The 12,500-nt window shown below is 46.4% G+C and overlaps 1 protein-coding gene across 3 annotated transcripts in view; it reads left to right on the top strand.

Moving 5' to 3' along the window:
- Positions 1-12,500, top strand: part of THADA (THADA armadillo repeat containing) — a 779,727-nt gene that overhangs the window by 44,448 nt on the left and 722,779 nt on the right. For all 3 annotated transcript variants that reach the window (XM_040351533.1, XM_040351532.1, XM_040351531.1), the window contains exons 15-16: positions 3,534-3,657; positions 7,843-7,994. In XM_040351533.1, the coding sequence (XP_040207467.1) occupies positions 3,534-3,657; positions 7,843-7,994 (276 nt within the window). The remainder of the gene's footprint in view (positions 1-3,533; positions 3,658-7,842; positions 7,995-12,500) is intronic.

Raw genomic sequence — 12,500 nt, 5'->3', positions numbered from 1 at the left:
TATTTACGTTAGAAGTGATTCTCAAACCACTTGCCTTCAAATTTTCGGCGGCGTAGCCTAAAACGAGCGGGCGTAAGCGCGCCTAATTCAAATGACTGGGAGGGGGGCGTGTAGTATTGAAATGAGGCTTGACCTCACGATTTTTGATGTTTTTTACACTGCGCATGCGCCGGGCGACTACATTTCCCAGTGCGCATTGCGGCTAAGTAGGCCGTACGGGCCTATTGATTTCGACGCGTACGTAAACGACGTAAATCCCGATTCGCAGACGACTTGCGCAAACGACGTAAAAAATTCGAACCTCGCGGCGGGAACGGCGGCCATACTTAACATTGTTATTCCACCTCATAGGTCGCCTAAAGTTATTCCACCTATCGCGTACGGAAACTACGTAATGCGACGGTGTAGGCCCGGCATACGCTCGTGAATCGTCGTATCCCCTCATTTACATAATCTAGGCCGGCCGCAATGTAAGCGCCATCTAGCGGTAAGCCGGAACATTGCAATCTAAGATAGGACTGCGCAAGCTGTCCTATCTTGGATATGTTTAAGTGTATCTCTGTTAGAGAATACACTTAAACATAGGTCGGCTTAGATTCAGAGTTAGGTCGGCTTATCTGTAGATAAGCCGGCCTAACTCTTTGTGAATCTACCTAAGAGTTACATTGGTCCAAGCTGGATCCAATGTAGCTGTCTAAAGACGAACTCCAAGTATGGATATTTTTAAAGTGGAACTTCACTGTCCCAATCAACATTCAATATTTGTAACCCTTGTGCTCTAGCATTAGTAAATATATAGGAAGGTTTGTTATATTTGCTTGTTTTAAACTTTTTTTATTTTTTTTTTGCATTTCTTCAGTTACTTCCTGGTTTCTGGCCTGGGCAAATTACGTCATACCTCCCTGACGTCTTCAGGAGGAGGGGGGTTCTCAGTTAAGCACACCTTCCTGCCTGCACGCCTGAGCTAAGGGCAGATGGATTTCAGGAAGTAAATACTACCTGAATCTTTTGCCCTTACTCAGGATGGCCAGAAATGCTAGGGGGTTGTTTATCAAAGTGATTTCTAAGCAAACTAAAGCATGGAGACATGGCTGGAGGGGCGAGTTTGCTTTTTGGTTTGTGGTGCTCAGATGCAGTGTAGGGCCACTTTAAAGCAGATCTCTCTTATGATACTCACAGAGAAGGGTTAACATCAGGGGCGATCAAAGGCGTTACGTGTGCTCCTAGGGAGAGCTTTCTAACTGTGTGGTGTTTCCTTTGAAGGAAGATGGAGATCTGTGATTCTGCTTAACAAAAACACAAGGGGCTAGATTCAGATAGGTTACGCGGATCTAAAGATCCGCTAATCTATCTGATTTACGATCCGCCGGCGCAAGTTTTTGAGGCAAGTGCTGTATTCATAAAGCACTTGCCTCTAAAGTTGTGCCGGCGGATCGTAAATCCCCCGGCGGAATTAAAATTCCGCGGCTAGGGGGTGTATAACATTTAAATCAGGCGCGTCCCCGCGCCGAACGAACTGCGCATGCGCCGTCCGCTAAATATCCCCGCGTGCATTGCTCCAAATGACGTCGCTAGGACGTCATTGGTTCCGACGTTAACTTAAATTCTGTCCATCCGTATTCGCGAACGACTTGCGCAAACGACGTAAAAAATTCAAAATTCAACCCGGGAACGACGGCCATACTTAACATAGGATACGCCGCATATAGCAGGGATCACGCCGTAAAAAGGCAAACGCAAACGACGTAAAAAAAAAAGCGGCGGGCGTTCGTTTCTGAATCGGCGGAAATCCTCATTTGCATATTCGTTGCGTGAGAAAAACGAAACGCCACCTAGCGGCCGGCCTGGAATTGCAGCCTAAGATCCGACGGTGTAAGTCACTTACACCTGTCGGATCTTGGGGAGATCTATGCGGAACCTGATTCTATGAATCAGCCGCATAGATCCGACCGACGGAACTCAGAGATACGCTGTCGTATCTCTATCTGAATCCGGGCCACGATCTCTATCTTCCCCTCTCGCAGAAGAGTGGTCTGCCTTGTTTACATAGGCAGACTACCGTTCTGCCTCTCCTGAGAACGATCGGTAGGTCCCAGTGGACATTGCGTCTTCTGGACACGCTGATTGGCTCCTGCTGTGTTCAGTCACAGTGGGAGCGTGTCGTCGGCTACACGCATGCTCCCCAGACCCAGTGCATGAAATCATGTACATGTACGTGATTTCGCGCAGAAGGGCTGTCCTGCCACAGTATATCTGTGTGAGGAGGTCCTTGAAGCAGAGTTCCACCCAAAAATGGAACTTCCGCTTTTTGGAATCCTCCCCCCCTCCAGTTTCAATTTGGACCTTTTTAGGTGGGAGGAGGGAGCAGATACCTGTGTAATCCTGGTATTTGCTTCCACTTCCGGGCATAGATCACTGCGGTGACCTACGCCACGTCCGGCGCCTACTCCGTCCCCCCTGCTGTCTTCTGGGAGATGCACAGGTCCCAGAAGACAGTGTGGACCATGCGCAGTAGGGAACCAGGAAATGAAGCTGCAAAGCTTCACTTCCCGATTCCCTTACCGAAGATGGTGGCGGCAACACCCAAAAGCCGAGGGACAAATCTACTTCGGGACCCGACATATCGGGCGCCCAGGACTGGCAGTATTTGTAGCTGCTGACTTTTAATATTTCTTTTTTTTTGGCGGACCTCCGCTTTAACAGGTGTTAATGTGGAATGTATGTTCCTTGCTAAACTTTATCAAGTTGTTATGGGGAAGGTTCCCCTTTAAGTTTCCTGGAGTTTGGCTTTAACTGCTTTTTACTACTCAATAAAACTTGTAATTTGAGAAGTGATTCCCAATAGTGTATGTAAGGCTCGGCATACACAAACTGAAAATCTTCCTTTTTTTTTTTTTAGCAGGGATGGGACCAATTTCGGTATGTGCGTACCCCTATCTGTTCAGCAGAAGCCGGCCTAGCAATTGGCTTGTATCAAGTGGTCATTCTGGAAAACCAGAATTCGATAAGCGCTTGCAGCCAATGGCTGCAGCACTGATCTGTGTATTCTTAATGGGGAAGGGTGGAGTCCCCGCTGTTAGAATACAATAGCGCAGCGGGGGGCAAAATGCAATAGCGCATTCACACAACCAATGCCGATGAAGGGATCGCCCCCCGCTGCGCTATTGTATTCCGACAGCGGGGAAGGGTGGAGTCCCCGCTGTCAGAATACAATAGCGCAGCGGGGGGTGATCCCTTCATCGGCATTGGTTGTGTGAATGCGAAGATCTGTTCGTTATTTTGTTTTTCGTTCTGCCTGCTGGTTGTATACTCTTCTCAAGTCCACCTTCTTATCGGTCATTGTCTATGGTGGAGAAGCAAAGGGTACAGTTGGTAGGAGGTTTGCATGTAATGTTGTGTATGAGTGTTGTCAGGTTCTGGTGTGATATGCGATGTTTGGGAACTTGTTAGCTGTCTGCCTATCAGTATCTGTCTGTCCTTTCCCACACTCCAGTGTACTGACAGAGGAAATTTGTGTCTATCTTGTTTTCCAGGAATTCCTGTCATCTATAACAAGTTATCTTTTTGAGTCTCTTTTTCCTGGATCATCACATCCTACGAGGTTTTCAGCCTTGACCATTTTAGGATCCCTTGCAGAGACATTTCCTAATGTTCAAGGTGAGCAGTTGTGCCAGAATCCCCTCCCCCCAAAATGTTTTCCTTTTTGGTATAAATTGAATTTATGGGGATAGAAATCTAACAATTGGCATTGATGACTAGTTCTTAAAAGGTGAAGGCTGTGCTGCTGTTACCATGATCCTGGTTATCACTGTCTAGTGAACGGCTGAGCTGGATGGACAATGAGAGTTCAGATTTCACTAGATGCCAACTTGTTCCATGACAGTCATATATCAGGTTGTGGAGCAAAAATCAAGATGTCAGCCTCCCACCCCCCCCCCCCCCCCAAAAAAAAAAAGTAAGCAGCAGCTCTTTTTTATTTCTATCCTCCAAAATCAATTTAATTGCCATGTAAATGAATTTATTAGACGCTGTATATAAAGATTTTACACTAACTGGCATAATTTTGGAAGGTGACTTAAAGCGGGAGTTCACCCGAATTTTTTTTTTTTAACATTAGATTGATGCTCATTTTGTCAAGGGGAATCGGGTGTTTTTTTTTAAATCGAAGCCGTACTAACCGTTTTAGAGAGCGATCTTCTCCGCCGCTTCCGGGTATGGTCTTCAGGACTGAGCGTTCCTATTTGATTGACAGGCTTCCGACAGTCACATACATCGCTGCCCCAGTAACCTTAAAAAAAGCCGAACGTCGGTGCGGCTCTATACGGCGCCTGCGCACCGACGTTCGGCTACTTTCGGAAAATCGTGACGCGATGTATGCGACCGTCGGAAGCCTGTCGGAAGCCTGTCAATCAAATAGGAACGCCCAGTCCTGCAGCCCATACCCGGAAGCGGCAGAGAAGATCGCTCTCTAAAACGGTAAGTACTGCTTCGATTTAAAAAAAAACGACCCGATTGCCCTTGACAAAATGAGCATCAATCTAATGTTAAAAATTAACTTTTCGGGTGAACCTCCACTTTAAAGCAGGGTTTGACACATTTGCTTGGAATCTTGGAGCCAGCTAAAAAAAGTTAGGAGACAGAAAACGCAGCCCGCCCTGCCGAGCTCGCGCGCAGAAGCGAACGCATACGTGAGTAGCGCCAGTATATGTAAACGGTGTTCAAACCACACATGTGAGGTATCGCCGCAATTAGTAGAGTGAGAGCAATAATTTATAGTCCTAGACCTCTTCTGTAACTCAAAACATGCAACCTGTAGAATTGTTTAAATGTCGCCTATGGAGGTTTTAAAGGGTAAACGTTTTTCGCCATTCCACGAGAGGACACAAATTTGAAGTGTGACATGTTGGGTACCAATTTACTCGGCGTAACATTATCTTTCAAAATATAAAAAAAAATTGGGCTAACTTTACTGTTTTATTTCTTTTTTATAAAAAAAAAATGTATTTTTTCCCAAAAAAGTGCGCTTGTAAGATCGCTGCGCAAATACGGTGTGACAGAAAGTATTGCAACGATCGCCATTTTATTCTCTAGGGTTTTAGAATAAAAAATATATATAATGTTTGGGGGCTCTAATTGGAGGGAAGGAGATTGCAGTGAAAACACTGGGGAAGCTCCATTGCTGGTTTACTTGTTATGCCAACATCCACCACAAGATGATGCCATATCACAGAAGGAAGCTTAGGCCTGCAGAAGGCTGCAAAGCCGCGGCCTCAATTACTGGCCGATGCGGCCCGACGCGATCGCGCGGTGGGGGCGCACGGAGACACAGGGGTATCCTGTGTCTCCGTGCACCCCCGCCACGTGATCTTGTCGGGCCGCTCTGGCCGGTAATTGAGGCCGCGGCTTTGCGGCCTTCTGCAGGCCTAAGCTTCCTTCACCCGGCGGCAGGTTGCTAATTGTCGCAATTGCGATTTTTGTCAAACCCTGACTTAAAGGGTATCTCTTGGCATTTTTTCCCTTGTTCTGTAATGAAAAACTGCTTTTAATCACCACCCCCTTTCCTCCGTGATGTCATTACAAGGTTTGTAAAATTCTTGCAGAGGCAGTAGCTTGCAGCTCTGTTTCTGTTATTATTGGTATGCCCCCAGAACTACATGTCACAAAAGCTCTTTATCTACACACAGTGGGGTTGATTTACTAAAACTGGTAAAAATCTGGTGCAGCTGTACATGGTAGCCAATCCTCTTCTAATTTCAGCTTGTTCAATTAAGGCTGGGTTCACACTATCTTGGCATGCGGCTCACAGCAGGAGTCCGGTGCATTCTTGTTCACCGTTGCAGGTCCGATTTCAGCCCGAGTATTTGGCTGAATTCAAACCTAAAACGGACCAAAAGATGCACAGGGCTCCTGTGCAATTCGCAATGGAGCTGCTGTGGAAATGTGTCAACTGGCTCCATAGAGAGCTGGTCACAATCTCCTGCTATGCGAATTGGTTGCGGTAAACCCGCATCCAATTCGCAATAGTATGAACCCAACCAGAAGGATACGTTCACCTTTTGGAACATGTTGCATGTTCCACCGTAAGCTAGTTTGGCTGTACTTCTGTGGATCACAGGAACGCAGTTAGTTTTGCACTCCTTTTACCCATTTTCAGTAGACAGTGGGCTGAAGTTTGCTGTCACAGAATCGGTCCATGCCTCGGGCATGATCGCGACAATGAAGTCAGTCTGCCCACATGCCTGGACCGGCAACCTACTCGGCATCTCGGCTTGCGGCTAAGAGCCTAAGCTAGCCGATCCCACACCCTCCACAGCCCAGCACTCCAGTGAGCACGGGGGGGGGGGGGGGCTGGGGGAACAGAGCAGAGAACCAGTGACTGACCCAGCTCTCTGCTCAGGGAGCTCTGAGAACCGAGCGATTGGCAGTGTTTGATCACTTGGTTCTCAGTGTTGGAGCCAGCAGGGGACAGATGCAGTTTGGACTGATGCGGCATCCACCTAGGTAAGTATGATTCTTAAAGTAGTTTTAAACCCTCATTTACAACTTTATACTACAGGTAAGCCTATTTAAAGCGGGGGTTCACCCTAAAAAAAAATTCTAACATTACATTCAGCTCACTACTAGCGCCCAGAAGCGATTCAGTTCGCATGTGCCGCGCTTTATAAGTTTTTCATTCATTCATTCACTACCGACATTGACAGTATGCAGAACTTTTTTTTTTTTGTTGTGCCGTACATGCCTCGTATAGCTATTTTCTTAGCCGGCTTCCGGGTAGTGAATCGCGCAGGAGTGGGCGTTTCTATGCAGCAGTTAGTGATTGACGTGATGACAAAACACTACCCACCCCGTCACATAAGGAGTGTCACGAATTGCCGAAAGAAGCCGAATGTCGAGTCGGCGCTATACGGCGCCTGCGCACCGATGTTCGGCTTCTTTCGACAACTCGTGACGCTCCTTATGCGACGGAGGGGGGGGGGGTAGTGTTTGTCGTCACGTCAATTACTAACCGCTGCATAGGAATGCCCACTCCCGCGGGATTCACTGCCCGGAAGCCGGCTAAGAAAATAGCTTTACGAGGTATGTACGGCAAAAAAAAAAATCGACATACTGTCAATGTCGAGACTGAGCTCAATGTAATGTTAGAAAATTGTCTTTACGGTGAACCCCCTCTTTAAAGGTTTACCTGTAGCCAACAAGGATATCTCTTAAACCTGCATGGTTTAGGAGATATCCCTGTATTTGCATGTGCCGACTTCATGCGGCACATGCACACTTAAGCCAATTGAAGCAATGGTACTATGTGGGAGTGGGAGTGTCGTCATCCCACTATGTGGGAGTGTCGTCATCGCGGCTCCAGCCAATCACGACGCCGGAGCCACGATACACTGAAGTCACTGCGGGACAACATGTTGGCGGCCGGAGGGGGAGACGTGGATGGCTGCGGGGGCTTCGATCGGAGGTAAGTACTACATGATGAGCTAGTATGCTATGCATACTAGCTCATTATGCCTTTGTCTTGCAGGGTGTTTTTTTTTTTGTTTTTTTTAAATATATTTACCTGTGTGTTTTTGTATCTGGGCTCATTCACTCTTGGGGGACACAAAGTGTTGGGATCTCCTCTGTAACAACAATGATCTGAAGTGCGGAAGCGAAAACATCTGCATTTAATACGGCTTTTCTTTTAAATGTATATGGAAGCCAGGGCTACATCTGCACTTGGTAATTCACATGTGCAGGTCTCCGTGCTCCTTTATTGGGAGCAGTAAAGCTTAACGAGCTTTGTTTTGTGAAGCAGAAACGTATTAGTGAGATTTCTTTCCTACTAATGATGTCTTTTCACAGGCTGTTGTCAGAGCGTATTTGAGTTCGCTCAGTCGGTCAGCGGTAACAATGTGCACGCTCTCCTAGAGTGCTTCAGTAACACCTTTGAGGAAGTGAAACTCCTTGCCTTTGAACTTCTGAGAAAGCTGCCCCCATCTGCTCTGGGCCTCCAGGTAATTATGACCAGAATGCAAAAAAGAAAGTGCTCCATGCTGGCAACACGATTGATGAGAAATTGTGCCATTTGTACCAAGCACTAGCTTCAGGGGGATGGAGAGTTATTTGACCGTTTGAACAAGAATGAAGATTAACATCTATTATTTGTGAAAAAGGAAAACGTTGACAAAGTCATAAACCTGCAAAGTTTTTATGAACACCAGCATGCCAATAATTTTGGTAATACAGTCAAACGTTTAACCACTTAAGCCCCGGACCTTTAGGCAGCTAAATGCCCAGGCCAGGTTTTGCGATTCGGCACTGCGTCGCTTTAACAGACAATTGCGCGGTCGTGCGACATGGCTCCCAAACAAAATTGGCGTCCTTTTTTCCCCACAAATAGAGCTTTCTTTTGGTGGTATTTGATCACCTCTGCGGTTTTTATTTTTTGCGCTATAAACAAAAATAGAGCGACAATTTTGAAAAAAATGCAATATTTTTTACTTTTTGCTATAACAAATATCCCCCAAAAACATATATAATTTTTTTTTCCCTCAGTTTAGGCCGATACGTATTCTTCTACCTATTTTTGGTAAAAAAAAACGCAATAAGCGTTTATCGGTTGGTTTGCGCAAAATTTATAGCGTTTACCAAATAGGGGATAGTTTTATTGCATTTTTTTTTATTTAATTTTTTTTTACTACTAATGGCGGCGATCAGCGATTTTTTTTCGTGACTGCGATATTATGGCGGACAATTTTGACACATTTTTGGGACCATTGTCATTTTCACAGCAAAAAATGCATTTAAATTGCGAAAATGACAGTTGCAGTTTGGGAGTTAACCACAGGGGGCGCTGTAGGAGTTATGTTTCACCTAGTGTGTGTTTACAACAGTAGGGGGGTGTGGCTGTAGGACTGACGTCATCGATCGAGTCTCCCTTATAAAAAGGATCACTCAAACGATACGCCCCCAAAGTTAAGGACGGGGAAGCCGTGTTTACATACGGCTCTCCCCGTTCTTCAGCTCCGGGGAGCGATCACGACGGAGCGGCTATAAACGAATAGCCGCGCCGTCGTCCTGGATCGCTCCCCGAGGGAATCCGCCCGCCGCACGCATCGGAGGGGGTCCCGATCGGACCCCCCACCCGCTAGAAGGCAGGGACGTATATATACGCCCATCTGCCTGTCTGTGCCATTTTGCGGACGTAAATAGTCGTGCGGCGGGCGTTAAGGGGTTAAGGATATGTTTAGCCTTAACAAAAATGTTTATTTTGATTGGATGCTGGAGGGTTGAATCCGAGCTAGCCATGTGGGCCACCGCGTGATCCCCTTGGGGTGGCCTGCGGGGGCTGTGGGGGACTGGAGTTTCCAACGCTTCCCCTGGAGTCTCCCCCCCCCCCCCCCCCTTATTTCCTTACCTGGACCGATGAGATTATATTGCAACTTTTTCTATAAAGATGTCTTGTGTACATTTATTGATTTTATATAGAACAGTTTACACACAGTTCTTTTCAAACATAGAAGGCTGACTATATTTCTTACATGTATATGTCCTCCTTGATTGACCTTGTTGGTCTTTATTACAAGCTAATGTCTGTATTGTTACTTTATATGCCTTTATTGCAAAACTTCTTAAACACAATGAAAGAAAAAAAACTTTGTGCGCAACAGCCCCACTAATACTTACTTACCTGAGCCACATTTCTATCCAGCAATGTGCACAAGTGCCTCGGCTGTCCGGGACTCTCCCCCCTGATTTGCTGAGACACAGCAGCAGCGTCATTGGCTGCTGCTGCTGTCAATCAAAGTCGGTTAGCCAATTAGGAGAGAGAGAGAGGGGGTGGGGCCAAACCACGGCTCCATGTCTAAATGGGCACAGGGAGCTGTGGCTCAGCTCGGGTGTCCCCATAGCTAGCTGTTGGGGCACTGGGCAGGAGGGAGGGGCCAGAAGCACCGAAGAGGAGGATCGGGGCTGCTGTGTGCAAAACTATATCACAGAATAGGTAAGTAAAACATGTTTATTATTTTTAAAGAAAAAAGGAGACTTTAGTTTCACTTTAAGAGGGGGCATGTTTGCAAATGAATTCCCATCCCGTCTTGCTTCCCAATTCTACACTTCTGAAAGACATGGCCAGGCACTTCTAGGTTTAGAGGCCTTCAGTCTGTATGATTTGCAGAAGTAACAAATAACATCCAAAAAACTACTGATAAATCATTCACTTTATTATCAGTATATAAAAAAGCACAAAAACAGCAAAAAAGGGGTCACTGCGTTTCATGCAGTTTTGCGCTTTTTCATTACTACTGTGCTGGATAGTGCAAAACTTCTTAACCCTTTTCCCTGCTCCCACAGTGTCGTGTTTTTTATTTTTATTTTTTGCTGTTTTTGTGGCTTTTTTATACTTTAAAGTGGAGGTTCACCCAAAAACCTTTTTTTTTAACATTAGATTGAGGCTCGTTTTGTCAAGGGGAATCGGGTGTTTTTTTTTTTTTACAATCGAAGCCGTACTTACCGTTTTTAGAGAGCGATCTTCTCCGCCGCTTCTGGGTATGGGCTGCGGGACTGGGCGTTCCTATTTGATTGACAGGCTTCCGACGGTCGCATACATCGCGTCACGATTTTCCGAAAGTAGCCGAACGTCGGTGCGCAGGCGCCGTATAGAGCCGCTCCGACGTTCGGCTTCTTTCGGCTATAATGACGCGATGTATGCGACCGTCGGAAGACTCAATCAAATAGGAACGCCCAGTCCCGAAGACTGTTGATTTCATTGTGCATTATGGGCATTTAAAAAGCTGGTTAAGTCAAGAGACTTTTCCAATCCACACACAGATTGATTGTGCAATTTGAGGACTGAATCAATCCTCAATGTATATTTACCCCTTTTAAAGAGGAATTAAACCCTGATGGGTTTTACTTCCTCTTTGCTCCCTGCAAAGTAAAAGCATCATGGGCTAGTATGCATCACCTATTAGCCCATTATGTGCCACTTACCTGCAGAAGAAGCCTGCAATGTCCGCGCTCTCCCCTCTCTAATCGCTTTTCATTCAGGGGCCGTGGAATCTGGCTCTGCTATTGGCCGGAGTCGCATGACTTCACTCCCGCGAATGCGCAAGAGAGCCGACGGTCACGGCATGGGCACCATAGAAACGGCACAGATCGTGCCCTTTCTTTAGTGCGCATGCGCTGATTTATAGCGAATATCTCCTAAAACCGTAGAGGTTTAGGAAATATTTCCAGTACCTACAGGTAAGCCTTATTTTAGATATACATCAACTTCCAAACCAAGGTTTAACACGTCCCTTTGTCACAAGCCATGAACTCCCAGATTCACCAATTCTGCACGAAAGCCCTCCTCACAATGAAGGGGCATCCCCACTCTTTGGAATGGGAGGACGTCTGTTGACATTTGCGCCAGTCTAAATCCGAGACATACCAGACTTCTGGCTCCAGGCTTTCATCTCAACGGGGTACAAAATAGAAATTCTGGGCCAGATTCACAAAATAGATACGACGGCGTATCTCCTGATACGCCGTCGTATCTCTGAGATACGATTGTCGTATCTATGCGGCTGATTTATAGAATCAGTTACGCATAGATAGCTCTAAGATCCGACAGGTGTAACTGTGTTACACCGTCGGATCTTAGGCTGCAATTCTAGGCCGGCCGCTAGGTGGCGATTCCATTGCGGTCGGCGTAGAATATGCTAATGACTAGTTACGCCGATTCACGAACGTCCGCTTTGCCCGTCGATCTAAATTTACGTTGTTTCCGTAGAGATGCGTCGCGTAAAACTAAGGGTGCCCTCTAGGTGGTGTAACCCATGTTAAGTATGGCCGTCGTTCCCGCGTCAAAATTTTAAATTTCACGTCGTTTGCGTAACTCGTCCGTGAATGGAGCTGGACGCCATTTACGTTAACGTCGAAACCAATGACGTCCTTGCGGCGTCATTTAGCGCAATGCACGTCGGGTAATTTTACGGACGGAACATGCGCAGCACGCTCGGCGCGGGAACGTGCCTAATTTAAATGGTGCCCACCCCATTTGAATTAGGCGGGCTTGCGCCGAGTGGATTTACGCTACGCCGCCACAAGTTTACAGATAAGTGCTTTGGGAATCGGGCACTTACGCTGTAAACCTGCGGCGGTGTAACGTAAATGGGATACGATACGCCGCCGCAGCGTAACGTAATTCTATGTGAATCTGGCCCTCTAACTCTACCACCTTTTTTTATTTTTGCCTTCCATTCTTTCAGCTTTAGACCAAAAGAAAGTAGATTTAATGACCAACTTGCACCCTTGCAGAATGTAACTGCACTTGTAAAGTGAACAGTCTGCTTGCCCTTAGTAAATCAACCCCTGAATCTTTTTGTTCTGCCTGTTGGCCCTTGTAAAGGGCTTCCTGCTCCACCATTGCCAATTGGATCAGGCAATTTATTTCTAGGACCTACACTCTTCGTGACAGAGTTCCTCCTGTTCCCATTAAGAGCCTATTCCTTCAGAGTTGTTGTTTTTTTGGGCTT

Source organism: Rana temporaria, chromosome 4 (genome assembly GCF_905171775.1).
Source record: "Rana temporaria chromosome 4, aRanTem1.1, whole genome shotgun sequence".
NCBI lineage: Eukaryota > Metazoa > Chordata > Amphibia > Anura > Ranidae > Rana > Rana temporaria.
The sequence above is the reverse complement of the archived record's forward strand: the minus strand, read 5'-3'. Positions and strand labels throughout refer to the sequence as shown.